We start from the raw sequence: 23,000 nt of genomic DNA, 5'->3' as shown, positions 1-23,000 counted from the left end.
TGAGGCAAGTGATAGTATCAGAGATAAAAGCAAAAAAACTGCGGATGCTGGAAATCCAAAACAAAAACAGAATTATCTGGAAAAACTCAGCAGGTCTGGCAGCATCGGCGGAGAAGAAAAGAGTTGACATTTCGAGTCCTCATGACCCTTCGACAGAACTTGAGTTCGAGTCCAAGAGTTGAAATATAAGCTGGTTTAAGGTGTGTTGGGGGGGGGGGGGAGCGGAGAGAGAGAGAGAAGTGGAGGGGGGGTATGGTTGTAGGGACAAACAAGCAATGAAAGAAGCAGATAATCAAAAGATGTCAACAACAATAGAACAAAAGAACACATAGGTGTTAAAGTTGGTGATATTATCTAAACGAATGTGCTAATTAAGAATGGATGGTAGGGCACTCAAGGTATAGCTCTAGTGGGGGTGGGGAGAGCATAGAAGATTTTAAAATATTTTTCCAGGTAATTCTGTTTTTGTTTAAGCGATAGTATCAGTTCATCATTCATTCCAAGAGAAAGCATCTCACCTCTGTTTGACTTGCCTTTCACTGTTAGATCACAATAACTTTAAGGCTGTAAAGCTAATGTATTTTACCCAGCAGGGAAGCCACTCTTGGTGGGAGCAAACATTAAAGACAAAGGGCTGGATTTTGCCATTCCAACAAGGGGAAAACCCGGGAGTGGGGGTGAGGGCTAGGGTGCCGCACAGGTACAGAACTGAGCCAGTTTCCCGGCGAGTGGAGGTGGGCCTCGCTATCAACCTGCCTTCGTTCCCCCCTCAGGCTTGCTTCAGGAAGCGGTGGCCCCAACCCCTGCCCACCTCCTCTCCCCACCATGAAAATAGCACAGGCAGGCACAGCCGGGCAGGATGCGGGATTGTGAAATCAAGAAATCTCCCAATTCACAATTCTCACCTCAAAGGGGAATATCCAGCCCAAAACTACAGCTCTCATTGTTGGAAGTGCAGGTGCATAAATTAGCCCACATTTGATAATTATAGTAGAAAAAGTAGATGTGAGTATAAAGTGAAGAATGCCCCAGGACAAGTTTGCCCATCCCTTGCCTGCACCCCTAACTCTGACTTACCTGCTGGAGTCAGGATAGTTTAAATACTTAGGGCAGGCACTGGGACCATCTGATGTGTGGCTTCGGTGCCCAACTCAAGATGCAGTTAGAATGGCCAAAAGTATACCACAAATATAAGCCCTGATTTTAACCCTTCCCACACTTTGGTGTTCAATGGTTCAATTGACCTATATTTGATTGGTTAGCCAGGTTCACTGCTACTTGTAACTTGCTTGATTGCTTACGTTTTTGGGTGGAGCTAGAGAGTTAAGTACAGCACTGACACCAGACTGGGAATGTTTCAAAAAGGACCTGGGGTTCCCTGCAAAGACCATATGTGTTGGAAATTGTGAGTTCTGAGCTGTTTTAAAGTATTGTAAGTAAAGATTTAGAACTAGAATCATCACTGCATTATTCTGAGATAATTCAGTCATCTAAGATATTTGTCAGCCTAGCTCAAACATTACAAAAATTGGCCACGAGGGTGGTTGAGAAAAGTTTAACTTTCCAAAACCATCTCTTTCATTGTTGGGAGACCCTCCCATGTCATGGGAGTGATGGATTTTGGGGTTCAAGACCAATCTGTTTTCTACAGGGATGGGCAGCTCTGGATGGAGCAATGATCCATAAGAAAGCAATACTTGTACATTGTCACAGAGCAGAAGGCCAGTGAATATTCCAGCAGTTCACAGAAAATACGATTACATTTGATACAGCAATAAGTGCTCTTGAAAAATACTTCAGTCCAAAGAAAAATGTGATGGTTAAATGATACACATTCCATCAGAGATCCCAGGGAAATTGGCTTCTACATGTAAATTTGGTACACAAACGAATGAACTACTTTGTGATCAACTAATTGAAATGACTTCAATTCCACATATTAGGGACCATCTCCTCATGGAGGATGATGATCTAACTTTGGAAAAAGCCACAAACTTGGCTGTCCAAATGTTAGATTCCCAAAGGTTACACAGGTATGCAGTCTTAGGGCGGAATCGTCCATGCTCACTGGTATTTTGCTTGTTCGGTGGCGTAAGCGGAGAATATGACGAGAAAGTCAAAAATCGGTTTCACGACGTCCTTGTCATTGTTTCACGCTGACCTTGTCATCCAACACATAAGCTCTGGTGCTGAATACCCACTTGATCTGCTTTGGTCCTGATAGAAATGATACAAATTAGCCGTCATGATTTGCCCGTTTGATTTGAATCTAATTTCCAACCACAAATTCTGGCTCTCTTGTTTGCCAAAATATGTTTTTGCTCTACCTTGTTGCTTTGTGATTTTGTCTGTTTTTATTCTGACATTCTTGTTAACTGATGTTGACGGCTTAAGTATCATCAGTGGTGCGGGAAAGTAACAACCTATCACAAAACAAAAACAGAATTACTTGGAAAAACTCAGCAGGTCTGGCAGCATTGGCGGAGAAGAAAAGAGTTGACGTTTCGAGTCCTCACGACCCTTCGACAGAACTTGAGTGAATCCAAGAAAGGGGTGAGATATAAGTTGGTTTAAGGTGTGTGTGTGTGTTGGGGGGGGGGGGGTTTGGTGAGGGGACAGAAGTGGAGGGGGTTGGTGTGGTTGTAGGGACAAACAAGCAGTAATAGAAGCAGATCATCAAAAGATGTCACAGACAACAGAACAAAAGAACACATAGTTGTTAAAGTTGGTGATATTATCTGAACGAATGTGCTAATTAAGAATGGATGGTAGGGCACTCAAGGTACAGCTCGAGTGGGGGTGAGGGGAGCATAAAAGATTTAAAAATATTTAAAAATAATGGAAATAGGTGGGAAAAGAAAAATCTATATAATTTATTGGAAAAAACAAAAGGAAGGGGGAAGAAACAGAAAGGGGGTGGGGATGGAGGAGGGAGCTCAAGACCTAAAGTTGTTGAATTCAATATTCAGTCCGGAAGGCTGTAAAGTGCCTAGTCGGAAGATGAGGTGTTGTTCCTCCAGTTTGCGTTGGGCTTCGCTGGAACAATGCAGCAAGCCAAGGACAGACATGTGGGCAAGAGAGCAGGATGGAGTGTTAAAATGGCAAGCGACAGGGAGGTTTGGGTCATTCTTGCGGACAGACCGCAGGTGTTCTGCAAAGCGGTCACCCAGTTTATGTTTCGTCTCTCCAATGTAGAGGAGACCACATTGGGAGCAACAAATGCAGTAGATTAAGTTGGGGGAAATGCAAGTGAAATGCTGCTTCACTTGAAAGGAGTGTTTGGGTCCTCGGACGGTGAGGAGAGAGGAAGTGAAGGGACAGGTGTTACATCTTTTGCGTGGGAATGGGGTCGTGCCATAGGAGGGGGTTGAGGAGTAGGGGGTGATGGTGGAGTGGACCAGGGTGTCCCAGAGGGAATGGTCCCCACGGAATGCCGATAGGGGGGGTGAAGGGAAGATGTGCTTGGCATCATGCTGGAGTTGGCGGAAATGGCGGAGGATGATCCTTTGAATGCGGAGGCTGGTGGGGTGATAAGTGAGGACAAGGGGTCCCTATCATGTTTCTGGGAGGGAGGAGAAGGCGTGAGGACGGATGCGCGGGAGATGGGCCGGACACAGTTGAGTGCCCTGTCAACGACCGTGGGTGGAAAACCTCGGTTAAGGAAGAAGGAGGACATGTCAGAGGAACTGTTTTTGAAGGTAGCATCATCGGAACAGATGCGACGGAGGCGAAGGAACTGAGAGAATGGGATGGAGTCCTTACAGGAAGCAGGGTGTGAGGAGCTGTAGTCAAGGTAACTGTGGAAGTCGGTAGGTTTGTAATGGATATTGGTGGACAGTCTATCACCAGAGATTGAGACAGAGAGGTCAAGGAAGGGAAGGGAAGTGTCAGAGATGGACCACGTGAAAATGATGGAGGGGTGGAGATTGGAAGCAAAATTAATAAATTTTTCCAAGTCCCGACGAGAGCATGAAGCAGCACCGAAGTAATCATCGATGTACCGGAGAAAGAGTTGTGGAAGGGGGCCGGAGTAGGACTGGAACAAGGAATGTTCCACATACCCCATAAAGAGACAGGCATAGCTGGGGCCCATGCGGGTACCCATAGCCACACCTTTTATTTGGAGGAAGTGAGAGGAGTAGAAGGAGAAATTGTTCAGTGTGAGAACAAGTTCAGCCAGACGGAGGAGAGTAGTGGTGGATGGGGATTGTTTGGGCCTCTGTTCGAGGAAGAAGCTAAGGGCCCTCAGACCATCCTGGTGGGTGATGGAGGTGTAGAGGGGTTGGACGTCCATGGTGAAGAGGAAGCGGTTGGGGCCAGGGAACTGGAAATTGTTAATGTGACGTAAGGTGTCAGAGGAATCACGGATGTAGGTGGGAAGGGACTGGACAAGGGGAGAGAGAAGGGAATCAAGATAACGAGAAATGAGTTCTGTGGGGCAGGAGCAAGCTGAGACAATCGGTCTACCAGGACAGTTCTGTTTATGGATTTTGGGTAGGAGGTAGAAGCTGGCCGTCCGAGGTTGGGCGACTATCAGGTTGGAAGCTGATAGTCACCCACCTCGGGCGGCCAGCTTCTACCTCCTACCCAAAATCCACAAACAGAACTGTCCCGGTAGACCGACCGTCTCAGCTTGCTCCTGCCCCACAGAACTCATTTCTCGTTATCTTGACTCCCTTCTCTCTCCCCTTGTCCAGTCCCTTCCCACCTACATCCGTGATTCCTCTGACACCTTACGTCACATCAACAATTCCCAGTTCCCTGGCCCCAACCGCTTCCTCTTCACCATGGACGTCCAATCCCTCTACACCTCCATCCCCCACCAAGATGGTCTGAGGGCCCTTAGCTTCTTCCTTGAACAGAGGCCCAAACAATCCCCATCCACCACTACTCTCCTCCATCTGGCTGAACTTGTTCTCACACTGAACAATTTCTCCTTCAACTCCTCTCACTTCCTCCAAATAAAAGTTGTGGCTATGGGTACCCGCATGGGCCCCAGCTATGCCTGTCTCTTTATGGGGTATGTGGAACATTCCTTGTTCCAGTCCTACTCCGGCCCCCTTCCACAACTCTTTCTCCGGTACATCGATGGTTACTTCGGTGCTGCTTCATGCTCTCGTCGGGACTTGGAAAAATTTATTAATTTTGCTTCCAATCTCCACCCCTCCATCATTTTCACATGGTCCATCTCTGACACTTCCCTTCCCTTCCTTGACCTCTCTGTCTCAATCTCTGGTGATAGACTGTCCACCAATATCCATTACAAACCCATCGACTCCCACAGTTACCTCGACTACAGCCCCTCACACACCGCTTCCTGTAAGGACTCCATCCCATTCTCTCAGTTCCTTCGCCTCCGTCGCATCTGTTCCGATGAGGCTACCTTCAAAAACAGTTCCTCTGACATGTCCTCCTTCTTCCTTAACCGAGGTTTTCCACCCACGGTAGTTGACAGGGCACTCAACTGTGTCCGGCCCATCTCCCGCGCATCCGCCCTCACGACCTCTCCTCCCTCCCAGAAACATGATAGGGTCCCCCTTGTCCTCACTTATCACCCCACCAGCCTCCGCATTCAAAGGATCATCCTCCGCCATTTCCGCCAACTCCAGCATGATGCCACCACCAAACACATCTTCCCTTCACCCCCCCTATCGGCTTTCCATAGGGATCGTTCCCTCCGGGACACCCTGGTCCACTCCACCATCACCCCCTACTCTTCAACCTCCTCCTATGGCACCACCCCATGCCCACGCAAAGATGTAACACCTACCCCTTCACTTCCTCTCTCCTCACCGTCCGAGGGCCCAAACACTCCTTTCAAGTGAAGCAGCATTTCACTTGCATTTCCCCCAACTTAGTCTACTGCATTCATTGCTCCCAATGTGGTCTCCTCTACGTTGGAGAGATCAAACGTAAACTGGGCGACCGCTTTGCAGAACACCTGCGGTCTGTCCGCAAGAATGGCCCAAACCTCCCTGTCGCTTGCCATTTTAACACTCCATCCTGCTCTCTTACCCACATGTCTGTCCTTGGCTTGCTGCATTGTTCCAGTGAAGCCCAACAACACCTCATCTTCCGACTAGGCACTTTACAGCCTTCCAGACTGAATATTGAATTCAACAACTTTAGGTCTTGAGCTCCCTCCTCCATCCCCATCCCCTTTCTGTTTCTTCCCCCTTCCTTTTGTTTTTTTTCCAATAAATTATATAGATTTTTCTTTTCCCACCTATTTCCATTATTTTTAAATATTTTTAAATCTTTTATGCTCCCCCCACCCCCACTCGAGCTGTACCTTGAGTGCCCTACCATCCATTCTTAATTAGCACATTCGTTTAGATAATATCACCAACTTTAACACCTATGTGTTCTTTTGTTCTGTTGTCTGTGACATCTTTTGATGATCTGCTTCTATTACTGCTTGTTTGTCCCTACAACCACACCAACCTCCTCCACTTCTCTCCCCCCACCCAAACCGCCCCCCTTCCCCAAACACACACCTTAAACCAACTTATATTTCACCCCTTTCTTGGATTCACTCAAGTTCTGTCGAAGGGTCATGAGGACTCGAAACATCAGCTCTTTTCTTCTCCGCCGATGCTGCCAGACCTGCTGAGTTTTTCCAGGTAATTCTGTTTTTGTTTTGGATTTCCAGCATCCGCAGTTTTTTTGTTTTTAACCTATCACAAGTTTGGCTAGTGTCTTTCCAGCCAGAGGGTGTGGGATGGATTGATATGTGTGAAGTAGGATGTAAATAAATTGTTCAACTGTTTTCCCTCTGACATGCTCACTCTCAGACGGTCCTTTATCACCCTGTTGAATCGTTCAATGCCTTCTTTCAATTGTGGGTTATAGTACGATTTCGGACAGTGGTGAATTCCGTAACTTGTTAGGAAGTCCGTGAACTGACTGGAAACAAACTGCCATCTTTTGTCTGTATGATAGTCTCCAGCAAGCCCCGTTTTGCAAACAAGTTGTCCAGAATCTCAGTGGCCAAAGTGGTGGTTATGGAATTTGATGTAGTAATTTCCAGCCATTTGCTATGTAAGTCACAAGCAAAAAATGTTTGATTGATAAAGGCGGCATGCACTTCTTCAAAAATATCAACTTGGAGTTGTTGCTGTGGTCTTGCTGGCTGTGGGGTTAGTTGTAGAGGCGTGGGACACGGTTTAGCAGATTTTCCACTGATTATTCAAGCTGTGCAGTTTCGCATGAATTCTTCTATACAACAATCTTATTGTCAGCCACCAGACTGCTTCACTGGGTCGTTGTTTCATCTTAACATTGCCCAGATATCCTTCATGTGCAAGATGCAATACATGTTGCTGTGGCATTTTTGGGATAACTGTTCAAGTTTTGTGTGCAATACAATCGTCACCAAATAATGTGAGTTCATTGTGTACTCTATAGTATAGGTTCAGTTCATCCCCTATTTCATGATGCTACTAGGTTTTTAGGTACTGGCCTACTTTCTGCAGTACTCTGCCACCGACCCTGCCTCCAAATCCTCTTGTGTAACACCATGATTATGTAATCTTCAACATCGCAAGTTGTTTCACTATCATAGACACTGTCTGCACTAGTAATACAGTTAAGCATGTCAGTTCCTCAGCTGTGTGGACCTCCAAGATACTTGACCTCAAAGTTATACTGATGAAGACAAACTGATCATCTGGAGATACATAAAGGTCGATGACCTGATCCTGACATAGTTAACAATATAGTCAGTGTGTGGAGAGTGAACTTTCTACCATAGAAATATATGTGCTAATGTTCATAGCGTAGTTGCAGGTTAGTGCTTTCTGCTCTCCAGTAGAATATTTGTTTCGTTTCTGACAACGGGCATGATGTATAAGCGATTGGTCATTTGCTTCCTTCGATGGACTGTGAGAGTACAGCTCCAATTGTAGGTCCTGCCACATCTGTTGTGACATACATTTCCGCGTATGGCCTGAAATGCATGAGGAGTGGTGGAATCTTGGCCTTTCAAACACTGTTTGCTATGCGATTGTCCATTCACACTGTGCAACTTTGTGCAGTAGCTTCCGAAGAATCTCTGTGATCTCTGCATATTTAGGAATGAATTTATGAGAAAAATTGTAGTACCAAGGAATGATGCCAACTCTTTCATATTAGATGGTGTTGGAAGCGCTTGAATGGTATTGACGTTGTCCTGTGCAGACTTTACCCTAGTTGCTGTCATGCTGTATTCTAGAAAGTCAACCTTGGGTGCCACAAATGTGCATTTGTCCTTGTGGAGCGACAGATTGTGTGTGCGAATCACATGAGCTTCGCAGATAATCGTTATCGTGTCCTGCTTGGTCCCTTCCATGGATGATGTCATCAAGTAAGTTGAGCGACCCCTCAACATCTGACAAGGCCAAAGAAATGATCTTCTGGAATGTGCTAGGGCATTGGGCATTCCGTGGTACTGAAACACACCTTCATGAGTATTAAAAGCTTTAAGATTTTGGCTTTGTTCTTCTAGAAGTATCTAAAGATAGCTCCATCGCATATCGAGCTTTGTGAAGGCTATGGAGTCACAAAATGATGCTGACGGTTCTTGGATTGTAGCAAGTGGGTACTTGTCTGGAATGATTGCTTTGTTGACCATCTTAAGGTCAATGCATAATCTAAGTTTGTCCTTTTTTCGTTGTGCAAGGACTAGATTTGATATCCATGGCAATGAGTCGATTTGCTCAATGATACCGTCCACTTCCGGTTGTTTCAGTTCCTGTGACACTTTGGCATCGATTAGAAATAGCAATTAACTTGAATTTTGTGAAGCTAGTGGGATTGATGCATCAGTGTGTGGATCGTGACAGCACCTCTTAATCTCCCAAATCCAGTAAATAAGGAAGCAAACCAGCATGTTTAGTCTGCAGAATCAATCATGTTACTGTGTGCTCTGGTCAGTTCTGCAAGTTTGAATCTAAGTCTATTGAAAAGGTTTACCCCTTTAGCTGCATTGAAAGTGAACCTGTCTAGGGTGACATTTTGTAGTGGACTGGAACTGTGATCATTCCCAAAACTTGAATGACACAGGAGTCACAAGCTTGAAGAATGACTGTCATAGGAGAGAAAATTGTGAAAAATACTGATGGTGGAGTTTGTCACTCAAAATAGATACTTTCGTATCAACATCGATAAGAATGTTACTGAGATGCCTGAGATCTCGACTCCTTAAAGTGACCTGATGCTTTGCTTTTTGCAATGACATATAAATGTTGTACCTCAGTATGAGAGAGAGACTCTTCCACTGTCGAACCAATGATGTTCTTTGACGACCTACATGCCTTTGCAAAATGGTTCCACTTTAAGCAGGCGTTGCTTTTTTCCCTCCAGCTGGACAAGGCGTTGTGACTCAATGAACTTTTCCACAATTTGGGCACTGTTTTGAAGATATCTGACTGTGATGAGACACGTGTAGGTGGAATTGCTGAGATCTTCTGTCCATAACCCTTGCTGGTTGAGTAGACTGTGTTTGATACTGAATTGTCACAGATTTGCACTAGGTGCAGTAGCGGGCAGATAAAACAACATTTTGCCCGAGCCGCAATGGCAGCTTTTTACACCGTATCATCCCAGACCCATTGCATTAATTACTAATTCCCAGGAAACACGCCACTTCGATGGCGGGCGGTCTCTCATTCACCCGCCACGCCATCACCTTGCCACTTCATGACACCGTGTGCCATATTAAAACTCCAGCCGCACACACACCTCTCAGTGCTTCCAGCCCATGACTGCTGCATAGAAGACATGGCCCTGAAAGGCAAGAAGACTGCAGCCCCCAGGTTTAATGACACGTCCCTCGAGCACCATTTGAATGCCGTGGTAGCCCGCCGTGATGTCCTCTACCCCCGCTTGGGCAGCAGGAAGGGCAGCTGCATTACCAATCCAGCATAGGAGGCAGTGCCAGTGGTGGTCAGCACCAATGCCCTGCAAAAGAGGACAGCTACCACCCTGTGCCGAAAAAGGATGAATGGTCTCATCCGTTCTGCCAAGATAGTTCACTCTTCTCATCACTCTCAACTCACACACTCACAAACCTATCACACATCACAGGGATCTCACACCTCAAGGAACAACACCACTAACTCTCACACACGCCCTCACATCTCCATCAGGCTCATACCCCCTCAAGTTTGCATCCTCATCCCGTCCATGGCTCCTACACAAACATTCTATGCGTGTTCTGTGTCCTGCTAAGACAAGTTGAATTCTGAGAAATGATTTATAACACGGCCTCATTCATGAGGTGGGTATTGAGAGTTGGGAAAATTCCTGGCTTTGCATGCCCACCTTGGGAAAAGTGGTCCTGGGGGCATGATCTCCATTGCTAGGAGGCAGATGTAGGCAGTTGGGTTCGCCAACCCCAGAAACACTTCAGAAGCAGAGGAAGACCCAAATTGGGAGGCGGGCTTTTCTCAGGCCACATATAAAGGACCACCCTGAAAGTCACTCACTGTGACAGGAAGAAAGTTGTGAAGGGGTCGCAAGGCTGTGTGGAGACTTCATTACGTTGTCATGTGAGTATGTATTAAATGTTAGCTAACTGGTTAATTTTGCTGGTAGTGATGGCCCATTAAGAGCCTTCTATAGGAAACTTTAGAGCTGAAGCCTGCTGACTGCAAATGTGTAAGGAGTGTTCACACTCACTGACTCACTGTTGGCAAAGATCCACCATGCCCAGCTGTGCAGATGTCTGCATCTTTGCAGCTACAGCAGGTCATGACAGTACATCAAGTGAAATGAGCTTACGCTTCAGGGGCTGGTATCAGGGCCCCACATGCAGATCCAAGTCCAGCCACATGCCATTTCATCTGTCACATTTTCATCTGTCACCATAACCATAACATCAGCACACTGCTAACAGGCATATGTTACTCCAAGGGAGTATTTCAGTAGGGTCCTATAAGCTGCGGACCATAGCATGACATTCTGGGGTGCTTGCAAACAAGCACAGTATGCCCAACCCACGAACAGACTCCCCCAACAATATAAGTCTGTGCACTATTAGTGAAGAAGGTTCCTGCAGGTGGTTGTATGTGGGTATTGAGTAATGCATCATAAAGAGAGAATCATGACTCATCCATGTGCTTTATTCATTGTGATGGCAGAATGTCCCACAGGAGTTTGAGTCTCGTGGATTAAGTGCATCCGGGACCTGGAGATCCTGGAACAGTAGGTAGAAGGCTGGAGAGATACCCTGTATCCAGCAGGTAGAAGGAACTCTCCTGCCATTACAAAGAGAGCGTGGCAGACAATTTGTCCAATACAACCAATTAATCAAAGATTTAAAATGTAACCATCTGTCTGCCTGTCACCGAAGCCTATAATACTAGATGCCAGGAATGCAGGAGAATTCTTTTGTGTTGCTAATATTGCTAAGCTGCAGATGACAGGAAATACTTTTTGTGAATTTATCATCCTATCAATTGCATCATATTAATATCTTCCCACTATTTTGTGGCTAACTATCACAGTCTAGAATAATATGAATTCAATCGCCTGACATCGAGAGGTTGATCATTTAATAAATAAGTCAGCATTGTGGTTTTATCGTAGATTTGTCTTGCACCAAAAATCCAATTGCACATTGGTGACCATTCATAAAACTTACTTTGAAAGATTCTTGTCTTAAAACTGAGAACTGAGAGCTTATTGCTGCAGTTCCATTTTTTCTCTGCTTCAAAACCTTCTTACAACGAGGCAAAGTATAAATAATGCAATGCTGCTGCTTAAAGTGTTCATATATCTTCACTAGCAAATTTGTCGCAGAGTTTCTGTGAAACATTAGGGGCCAAGCATCTATCTGGAAGATTTGTTTTGGTGCACTGAACTGCGATGTTATGATTAATGACTGTATCACCACTTCCCAATGATATCCCAGATCCAGGAGGCTCTTCGTTTGATCATGACTTTATCTTGGTTATGGAAAAGCAAATGATGATTTAAGCCAGTATAATCGTTTAATTCCTACAGATGGGCACATAACAATTTGTTAGGATTTTCAATTAAAAGCAATGAGTTAACCCACAAATTTACATGGAGACCTCTTAAAATTCTGTAAAGTACCAACGTTTTCTGAGAGGGTCCAGTATTATCATGGGTGATGTACAAATGTAATGTGAGACGGGATGGTAGGACATGCAGTAGTTTAATACTTATGTACAAGTACCCAACTAAAAAGAAAATAGGTCCAATCATCTGGGCTGTATTTGTATACCTTATCACATCAGTTACATGTAAGTGTTAGCAGACCCTCTTAGACACAGGTTACCTGTTCACTCACTCAATTGAGAAAAAGAATACGCCAAAGGGGAACTTTGAAGGACCTTGCCTCAACAAAACCACCGTACTTTAAAGCAGTACAAAACAAATCTTTGATAAAATATTAATATAAAAGAATCTGGAGACTAGGATACTGATATAACATTCATGTTTCTCTTTTTTCCATGTCTCTGTTTCTTCACCTTTTCACTGCAGTATCTGTTCTATGTCAAAATGTTGTGTATTATTGATTGATGTTTTATTATTTTCTGTCTTACTAAGATAAGGGAACAAATGCTATGAAATGTTCACTTCCAATATCTAATTTTATTACTTTCAAGAGGATACACAGAACCATTATCCAAAGCAAAAACTGCAAGATTAAAATTTTAGATTGCCGACAGTCTTGCCAGGGAGAGGGATGGAGTTGATGGCTTAGTTGGGTGATGGAGGTAGAAACCCTTAACTCATTTAAAAGGTACTTGAATCTGCATCTAAAATGCTGTAACCTGCAAGGCTACAGACCAGGTACTGGAAGGTGGGATTAGAATGGGCAGCTAGTTTTTTTTATTTTCATAGAGTTCAAGAGTACCAGTAATGCATATTATCCATTACTAGTTGTGTCATGGGGAGAGGGGTTATTTAAGATTAATATGTGGTGTAAAATATTTTGATTTAATGGAATGCAGGGGCTGTGCTTCCACAGAATAGAATACAGCTAATATTCATTCATAGTATCTCATTCAAATTAATACTTCCTTTATTTATCATTCGAAAACAATTTATAGCAAGAGTGAGATGGCTTTTTCTGTAAATTTGTAAATACTGTAAGTTTATAATGCAGTGTCCTCATAACAGAGCAGGTTAATCCGCTGTTGTGTACCACTGTGAGTTAGGATTTTCCACACTCAGTTCCTGATAACAGTTGAAGCTAAGATGAGAAGGATGGATACATCCCTGAGAGATGAAGGAAAAATGAAATGAAGAGATCAAAGTGACTTCACATGAGCTTACAGTTTTGAATAAATTGCTATACTGTGTGGACAGCCTAAGAGCGGTAAACAATATTTGAAGTTAAAGGTCTTTGTAAATGGTTTTGTTTTGGACAGCCAGAAGTGTTTAAAAGCTCTATTTTTCTCTGAAGCAGATTGTTGTGACGCGCTAATATGGTGCAGTACAAAGAACTAAAGGATGGCTCATACTTGTGGTTAACTTAGAGCTGAATTCCTGATTTGTCAGGTCACTAGAAAGAAGTAATAATGACAGGTCAATTCCCAGGGGGTACAGATTTAAGGTGATTGGTAGAAGGATTAGAGGGAACATGAGGAAAAACTTCTTCACCAGAAGGTGGTGGGTATTTGGTTTGGTGATGGAGGCAGAAACACTCAACTCATATAAATAGGTACCTGGATCTGCACCCATAATGCTGTAACCTGCAAGGCTATGGACCGGGTGCTGCAAGGTGGGATTAGAACGGGCAGCTAGTCTTTTATTTGTTGGCCGACGCAGACACAATGGGCTGAATGGCCTCTTTCTGTTCCATAACTTTTCTATGATTCTATGGTTCTAGATGAAGTGGTTTTCCAAAGTGAAGAAATAAATTCCAAGGGCAGAAGTCAGCCTGAGCTGTCCCTACACTTACTATGGTTTCTCTCCCTGAACCCACACTATTACCTCTGCCATTCCCCAGAATCTATCCTTGGCCCCTTTCTATTTCCCACCTACATGGTGCCCCTTGGCGACATCATCCAAAAGCACCGTGTTAGTTTCCACATGAACAATGACAATGTCCAGTTCTTCCTCATCACCACCTCCCTCAACTCTCTCAACTCCTCCACTCTTGCTAAATTATCAGACTGATCTAACACCCAGTACTGGATGAGCAGAAATTTCCTGCATTTAAAGTATTGGGAAAACTGAAGCCATTGTTTTCAGTCCCTACCCCAAACTCTGTTCCCTAGCCATCAACTCCCTCCCTCTCCCTGGCACCAGTCTGAGATTAAGCAAGTTTGTCCGCAATCATTTGTGTCATTTGCCCCTGAAATGAGCTTCAGCCTCATATTTGTGCATCACTAAGACCGTCTACCTCCATAACCTCATCAGTCCTTGCTCCTGTCTCAGTTCATCTTCTGCTGAAACTCTCATTCATGCCTTTGCTTCCTCTAGACTCGACTGTTCCAGCACACCTCAGGCTGGTCTCCTACATCTTACTCTCCATTATATTGAGGTCATCCAAAACAAAGCATGTGTCTTAAGTCACACTTTTGAGTGCTGTTCTCCTATCACCCATGTGCTCGCTGACCTGCATTGGCTCCTGATGAAGCAATGTCGTGATTTTAAAATTCCCATCCTTGTTTTCAAATCCCTCCATGACCTCAACCCTCCCTATCTCTGTAATCTCCTGCAGTCCCATAACCCTCTGGATATCTGTGCTCCTCTAATTCTGGCCTCCTGTGCACCTCCAATCTGTATCAGCTTCAGTTGTCTAGGCCCTAAGCTCTGGAATCCCCTACCTGCATCTCTCTGCCTCTCTATCTCACTTTTTCTCTTTTAAGACATTCCTTAAAACTTACCTCTTTGACCAAGCTTTTGGTCATCTGACCTAATATCTCCTTAAGTGGCTTGGAGTCATAACTTGCTTTATAATGCCCCTGCGAAACATCTTGAGAAATTTTATTATGTTAAAGGCACTATATAAATATAAGCTGTTGTTGTTCATCGTGTTCAGCCAGTGGCCAGCGTAGGCAGGTACTTGCTACAAATCTGAATAAGGTGTGTCTCGAGCTCCAAAAATGCACCTGAATCTCAAGGTACAGCATCTGAGTGGGCCTTCACAGCACGGCTATAATGAGGCAAGCAAACACATTTGTGTGTATCATTCTAAAATGGCAGCAATGTGGGTTTCAGCCGGGAGAGTTTAGTCAAGTCTTGACCTTTGCCACTTTATGGGGCATCTTACAGATATAAGGTACTGAACCGTAGAAAGAAAAATAGACAGCCAGCTGCCCTCTCCAGTCACATTCTTCCCTGGCTAAATATGGTACAGCATTGATTTTAAAGTCCATTGCCTCCCCCACCTCTACCCCCACCCCCATCCTTGTCTGAAAAAGAGGGAAAACTTACCAGACACATAAATGAACTTTGAAAGTAAAACGATTTTCATGATAATTGTCCTGTATGTCTAACCTGCATGATCCAAAACCAAAGATGAATCATATAAAACTGATATTTGTTAAAAAAAAACCTTCCTTGTTCTAGTTGCTTTTTCAGGTCTGGGTTTTACTACCTTCTATTTAGCTGGAAAGTTGCACTGCTTCACGGATATTGGTCAAGGAAAAAGCTGGAGATTGTGTGCAGCTATCCTCCCTCTGTATTGTGCTGTGATGATAGCCTTGTCGAGGACGTGTGATTACAAACATCACTGGCAAGGTGAGCTGTGCTGGCTATCAAACCCCCCCTGTCAAAATGTTGCTTTGGTTGTGCTTTGAGTGAAGAGAGCAACTTTAGAGTGATAGCTTTTACTGTGTTATTCTTTTATGTGACTTATAAGCCCTATGTGTCAAGACTTAATGATCTAATTATTCAATGTTTGCATTGTTTCCATGTTCATTCACCTTTTGCTTATTCCCACAAAAGAAGGAAAGGAAAATGAAACTGGGTTTGGCAAACCAGCTGGTGTAAAAATATTCAGTTAATATAATTTGTTCCTCATTAGTCACATGAAAAATTGCACTCAGTTTAAAACACACTAGTCCTGACCTTTCTAAAGGAAAGCTCATTGATTAGCCACTGTTGAGTAGTGAGGCAAATCTTAACAATTTCATTACTGAAGGAGGGAATTAGCTCGTTTGCAAGCTGTTGCAACACTGAACAGAACATGGTGAGGCAACAAGGAGCCTCTGAGTTCTCAGCATGACTGGTCACTTAAGTCCTAAAGTCGTCAGAAGATTGGATGCACAAAGGAGAAAAGCAGGGAGTTCCTCTACTCTTCCAACCAACACTCTCTCATCCACCATCTAGAATACAGATTAATTGACCATTCGTTACACCGGTGGTTGGGACACCATGTTATGTACAATATATCTGTTGCAATTGGAGAGTTCCAGAGATGTATGGCATTAGAAGGAAATCACCAGTCACACCAACTTTCATGGATGAATGTTCAAGGTGAGAGATAATTTAATTTTTAAGAGCAAATTCAATAGCTTTAGAAAGTGTTAACTTCAAGAAATAAGCAGCAGTTTAAAAAAAATAAGATTGCCTTCCTGAGGGTTATGTTGGTCGCTAACAAATTTTCAAAAAGAAGGAAAGCTTGAATGGGAGATACAGCTCTTGCATCTAACAGATAAAACACCATCAGGATTTAGTTGCATGCAGGGACTAAGACATCTGACAGGCTATAATGATTGAACAATATAGGGCAGTAAAAGGAGAAAATGCTAGAAATTCTCAATAGGTCAGGCATCATCTGTAGCGAGAGAAACACATAGCTTTCCAGATCGATGACCTCTCGTCAGAGCTGGAAACAGTTAGAAATGTAGGAGGTTTTAAGCAAATACAGAGGCAGAGAAAAAGGAGGAGGAAGGATAAGAACAAAAGGGAAGGTCTGTGACAGGGTGGAAGGCAGGAATGACTAAATGACAAAAGGGATGTTAATGAGACAAGTAAAGGTGAAAGGAGGTATAATTGGGAATCGCAAAATCACCAACAGCTGCCATCCAAAAAAATGGATTTGAACTCAGTGTAGAGTCCAGAAGGCTGTAAAGTGCCTAATCAAAAGATGAGGTACTGTTCCTCAATATTTAGTTTTATAGGAACAGTGTAGATAAGAGGCCAAGGAAAGAGAGATCAGGTGAGGTAGAGAATAAAAGGACAAACGACCAGAGGTTCAGAATCATGCTTGCGAACTGAACAAAAGTGTTTCGCAAAGTGGTTCCCCAGTCTGTGTTTGATCTCCCCAATGGAGGATAGATTGTATCGCGAGCAACAAACCTGCTGAGTATTTCCACTATTTTTTTGTTTCAATTTCCGATCTCCAGCATCTGCAGTATTTTGCTTTTGTGGATGAAGATATTTTCTAAGTTCAATGAGTCCTGAATTGGAAGAGAAACATGAGACCAACATTGCTAAATTTCTCTTTAGCTAAACTGATTACGGTGTGTAGAGAAACAAGTTGGCATATATGCTCATTATCTGTCACGGATTCTTAGGAGAGGCTCCTAATGGTATTGTTCAGTCCTTGAGAATGAAACCTAAAAATTACATTGTGTAACACTATTGTACAAATCTCAAAGGTGTCAAATAGCTTTGTACTTTGACAGAATTATTAACTCTTTTGTTTTAAATACCACCATCAAAGTAGCAGACAGAGAGGCTTATTGGCTCTGATTTCTGCCTAAGTGATGTCATTCAATGTTGACCTCAAAGAAAGCTACCCACAATGACCTAGCAATCTCTGTGGTATGGATTTCCCCTTTCCCAGCATTAATTTAAACTGGCACCAAGTCAAGGGGATCACCAGGCGACCAGCAATGCTGATGTCATCAAGCAGACTAAGCAACCATTCACATTGAAGATAAAAGCTAAATACTGCGGATGCTGGAAATCTGAAACAAAAACAAAAGTTGCTGGAAAAATTCAGCAAATCTGACTGCATCTGTGGAAAGGAAGACAGAGTTAACATTTCGAGTCCATATGACTCCTCATCAGAGCTGATGAAGGGCCATATGGACTCGAAATGTTAACTCTGTTTTCCATTCACATTGAAGAATTTTCACAGGAAGCAAACCAGGAATTAAAGTCCACTGATTATCCCTTACTTCTTAAAAATTTTATAGAGAGTGAAATAAAGATTGTGACATATACATGGGATTAGGGTAGAAGCTGAAATATCATAAACACACTTAACATCATTTTTTTATTATAGCAGAAAAATATGATGTTACACAAATATAAAATTAGTTTTCCAAGGTCAGAAAGGGGAGTGGTTAACAGTAATATTACAGTGTAAAAGGGGGCCCTTACATCAGTTCAGTGATTTCTAAAGATTGCCACCTCTGGGGACTGCCACAATGCACCTGTGGAGGAGCAGGTGATTTTTCACATTTAACGTATCCACCTTAAAAGATGCAGTAGTCTTTACTCCAGCTACTCCGTGTGGCAAAGAGTTCCACAGTATTACGCAGTATAATATTCAATGGTGGGTCTATTGAGTAATGCAAGAATCCAATGAAATAGTTCATTGTGCAAATTGTGTGAGAGACACCGCTATCCTCACCATTAATTTCAAGCACATTGGTGAAAAGTGGTCTGATGGGTTTTAGTGTGTGCAGCAAATAAACACAAAGAGCTGGATTTTTGCTCTGGGGTCAGAACCGTGATGTCAGGATCATAATCCAGGTTCCGACCCTGAACGGCATCGGCGTGACGTGCCTGACGCAATTTTTAAAGAGATGACCAATTAGTGGCTGGGGCGCACTCACCTTACAACTAAGTACAGTGGGCTGTCTCCCAAGGCTGGAAGGTGAACAGTAAGCCCTCAAGTACTGAGTGGCAGAGGGGCCTTAATAGGCCTTCAATAACCTCAACTCGCTAACCACCAATTGCAGGTGGGTAGACATTTCACCCTGAACCAACATGTTTGAAAAGGAGTGGAGAATGGACAAGCTGGCAAACTGGCACACTGACCGGTGTTGGGAAATTGCATAGCCCCCCCCCCCCCCCACCTCTGCTCCTGCCTCCTCCAGAGATTGAAAATTATCCCCAAAGTGTTCACTGATGAATTTCACATTCTGTTGCTAAGCAAAGTGCTTTCTCAGAATCGTTAAGATTTACTTCAAGTAAAGGAGGAAAAGGGACATTATAACAAGATGAATATAAATGCCAAACTGTATGCACAGGCAGTACAGGTCCTGGACACTCTCAGCCATGAGCATCAATCACTGTTGGGAAACTTGAAATGAGCTTTTGTATCTGTCGTTTGCACAACTTGAATAACGTCTTCAGAAGCTAACAAATGAATTCTGCAGCATTAAAATCATTTCAGAGTCATGGCCCCATCAAAATTTACAGCTTGGTTATACTGAGTTCCATTATCAGAATTTGGTCTTACTCTAACTCTGGTTTGTGCTAGTTATATTGGCACTAGTTTCAATGGGAAACCATCATCCAACCTAGGTTTTCTTGGCTCTGGTAACTATACTACATGACGGAGTGAAGATTTCAGAATCTCTCAATTAGTCAATTCAGAGATTATAAAGTTCTACCTTTTCTAACACTAGTTTGTATATGAGTTGCAAACCACATGTTGTCTGTGTGGCTGGTCACTTAAGATATAAAATCACTTCAAAAATTCTGGATCAAAATTTTTTTGGTGCTCATGTCCCACAGGGGTTAACACCCCCAGGCAAAACTCTTGAAAAATGGCAGCTGAACAGGGTCTTCACCAGTTTTGAAAATTCTCATTTGCCTTATTAATAGCAGATCCTCCAACTGTCCCTTAGCCGGCAAATGGCAGCTAGGGGGAAGAGTCCGAGGTGGAGATCCTCTCCACCAGGAGTTCCCTTTCTTCAGTCTCTGGAGTCCAGTGCATTGGGAAGTGAGATGCCCTGAGAGAGTAGGTAGGTCCCCGTGGTGGGTTGCAGACCAAGAAAGGAGTGAGTCACTTTTTAAAATAATTTTTATTCCTCCCCTTACACATTGGGTTGAGAGGGGAATAGCCAGGGTGGTGGCTGGGTGGTGCTGGGGTGGAGTGGGGTGGTGGTGATTGAGGGTAAAGGTAAGTGCTGTTTGTGCTCAACTGTGCCACGTAAAGGGAATGTCCAACCACTGACCTCACAAAATCTTATTGGGTTCCTGTTGACCTCCTTATTTTCATTAGACATACTTCATCACAAAATAATATTGGAAGATAAGCCTTCCCCTCCACCTGAAAACCCATCTCTTGAACCAAGATTGTCATCTTTATGGTTACTCTCTGCTTCTTTGACCCAATGGGTGAAATTTTCCATGCCTTTTGGGGGCGGGCGTGTTTGGGGCCGTGAGCAGACAATATGGCGAGAAGGGCAAAAATCAGTTTCACAACATGTTGAAACCAGTTTGCAATCGTCTACCCTGCCCATCAATAGCGGGCCACGTTTCCTGCCATTGGACATTGGGAACTTCATTGTAATATATATGCATATCATTGTAAATCCAGCCTGCCCGAATCATCCCCCACGTCAAATTTACCGCCTGCATCGGCGGTGCACAAGGTCTTGACAATTGTGACGTGCAGAAGTCAGGACTTATTATCAGGGACTTGTACACATCACAGACATCCAAGGAGCAGAAAATGCTGGAGCCCGACAGCGACAGGACCCTGGAGGAGTTTCCATGGCATGCTGGGTGGATCCTGATGGACCTGGCTGTGCCGAGAAGCGACTTACGGAAGGTGGAAAGTCACCGTTGCAGGTCTGCTCAGTGTCTTGGCCATGGCCTGCCACGGATGATCATCAAGGGGTGGGGGGGAGAGGTCCAGCTGTGTTTGTGGGAGGAGGAGATGCCGGAGACTGGGAGAAGAAGATCTAGGTTTGACTGGGAGAGGAAGGGGTGTCGAGGGGGCTGAGTTTGTGAGGGGGCACATGAAGGGGTTGAGGGGTGAGGTTGGGAGGGAGGAACAAAGGTGTTGTGTGAATTTGGGAGGGGGGTGGGAGTATAGGGGGAAGAGGGGGTCCTCCCCCGAAACAGTACAGCAACTGGGGAGGTAGGTGTAAGCAGGGAGGAAGGTGTCTGGAGAGGGGAAGGAGTCCGGGTTGGGGGAGGGGGGCAGTGCGGAAGGAGTTCGGTTGAAGGAAGAAGTAAGGGTGGAGGAAGAAGTAAGGGTGGAGGAAGGAGTCAGGAGGGGGAAGGACTAAATGGGGGCAAAGAGGGTAGGGGAGGGAGTACAGCGGAGGAGGTGATAATGGGGGAGAATAGGACAACTGGGAAGGAGGTGTAAGGGGGGAGGAAGGTGTAGGGGAAGGAGTCCAAGGGAGGAAGGAGTCCTGGGGGAGGAAGGAGTCCGGAGAGGAGAAGAAGTAAGGGTAGAGGAAGGAGTCAGGAAGGGGGAAGGGCTAAGTGAGGGGGGAAGGAGTCTGGGGGGGCCGGGATGTCCAGGTGAACGTGCAAGGGAAGGGTCTGTGGAGTCCATGACTGACTCTGGGAAGTGAACTGAGGGCGGGTGTAGTGGGAGGGAATGCTGAGAATGACAGTGGGCAAAGTGAGGCAGCAGGGTGGGAGGATGTGACGGTGTCGGTAGAAGAGTCGACAAGGGTGGTTGTTGGGGATTCAGCGATAGACACGGACCATGGGAGTGGGAAGGAGAAGGTCGGGGAAGTCAATGTGGATCGGGATGGGATTGTCAGGAAGATAGGGAACGTGCACATTCACCTGGACATCCCCGAAAGAAAAGAATTGTGGCTGGTAGGTGACAGTGGGGAGGTGGAAGGTGATGCCAGGGGGGGTCAACAGCAACAGGGGAAAAGGAAATGGGTGACTGGGGGAGGGGACAGGATGGGGGACCTGAAGAAAAATGTTAGACACACCATGCTTGCAAATCCGAAAGTGAAACGAGACTCAGGGTAGGCAAGATCAGGGTGCTGCATGGGATCAGTGGGTGGGCGGAGATGCAGGTCAGCTCAGGTGGACAACGGAAAGGAAAGCCCAGCATTGAAAACACTGAGGACAGTGAGATGAGTGTGATGGGGGAAGGATCCATGAACATGAGAGAGTGCTTGCACAAGACTCCAAAAGGCCCTGCCTCACACACACAATACACTCTCCAGAATCACTCGTGGTCTGGCTGCTAGTGGGAAGTGGGGGGATGACTTGCGAAGTCTGTAAATGAAGCTGAAAGACATCATGACACATTTTTCAGTGAAAATGAATATATTTTCAAATTATAAAGTGACAACTGTGCCAACTGTGATCAGAATTTCTTAACTTTTCTAAGCCTTAGATTTCTAGATGCTGCCCCAACACCCCACAGCAGGGGTGGAGACAGCCTGTCCAATTGTTGGCCCCGTTGTCTCTGATGACTTCAGCGTGGATCCTCTGGAGAGCCGAGGCCTTGGGGCCCCAGCTTGCTTTGCCTGTTCTCCTATGAGCTGGCTGCTCTCACTGAGGTGAAAGAGGACGAGTTGAGGGAGTCACAGGCAAAGGGGACTTGGAGGGAGAAGATAGCTTCTGAGATTCCTGAGTGGATGACCCAGGGGTGTCCAGCTGCCCTTCCTCCGCCCCTTAGGTGCCCAAGGGACTCCGACTGACTCCTTGACGGGAAAGGTTCCCCTCTCAAGTTGCCACTGCAGGAACTCACCCATAGCTACTGCAATGGAGTGCAGGTCTGTGCACATCTCCACGCTCTGCTGGACCAGGATCTCCATGGCGTCCGCCACCCACCCCATGGAGACCTCCATGCGCACACATATGGGCACCACTTCAGAGAGCAGGCAGACGCACTCCTCTGACTCGCATGCCACTCTATTGAGGGCTTCGAATAGCTCTGCATGATGTTCCCCTGCCTTCTGCTGACTCTCCAGGATGAGTTGGAAGGCCAAATCCAGAGGCTTGTCACCTGACTCGGATCTCACCTCCGACTGCTGGGGAGCTCAGCTGAACTTGCCTCCTCCTGCTGTGACATGTGTCCATGTGGTGAGCACTAGATTGTGAACCCGAGCCTGCTCTAGATCTAGGTCCCACCAAGGTTTGTG

General features: G+C 44.9%; 1 protein-coding gene across 1 annotated transcript in view; it reads left to right on the top strand.

Moving 5' to 3' along the window:
* The window catches only part of plpp4 (phospholipid phosphatase 4), a 261,325-nt gene that overhangs the window by 213,063 nt on the left and 25,262 nt on the right, over positions 1-23,000 (top strand). Inside the window, exon 6 of the mRNA XM_041209895.1 lies at positions 15,532-15,702. Within this exon, the coding sequence (XP_041065829.1) occupies positions 15,532-15,702 (171 nt within the window). The remainder of the gene's footprint in view (positions 1-15,531; positions 15,703-23,000) is intronic.

Source organism: Carcharodon carcharias, chromosome 17, assembly GCF_017639515.1.
Source record: "Carcharodon carcharias isolate sCarCar2 chromosome 17, sCarCar2.pri, whole genome shotgun sequence".
In the NCBI taxonomy this organism is placed as follows: domain Eukaryota; kingdom Metazoa; phylum Chordata; class Chondrichthyes; order Lamniformes; family Lamnidae; genus Carcharodon; species Carcharodon carcharias.
The sequence above is the reverse complement of the archived record's forward strand: the minus strand, read 5'-3'. Positions and strand labels throughout refer to the sequence as shown.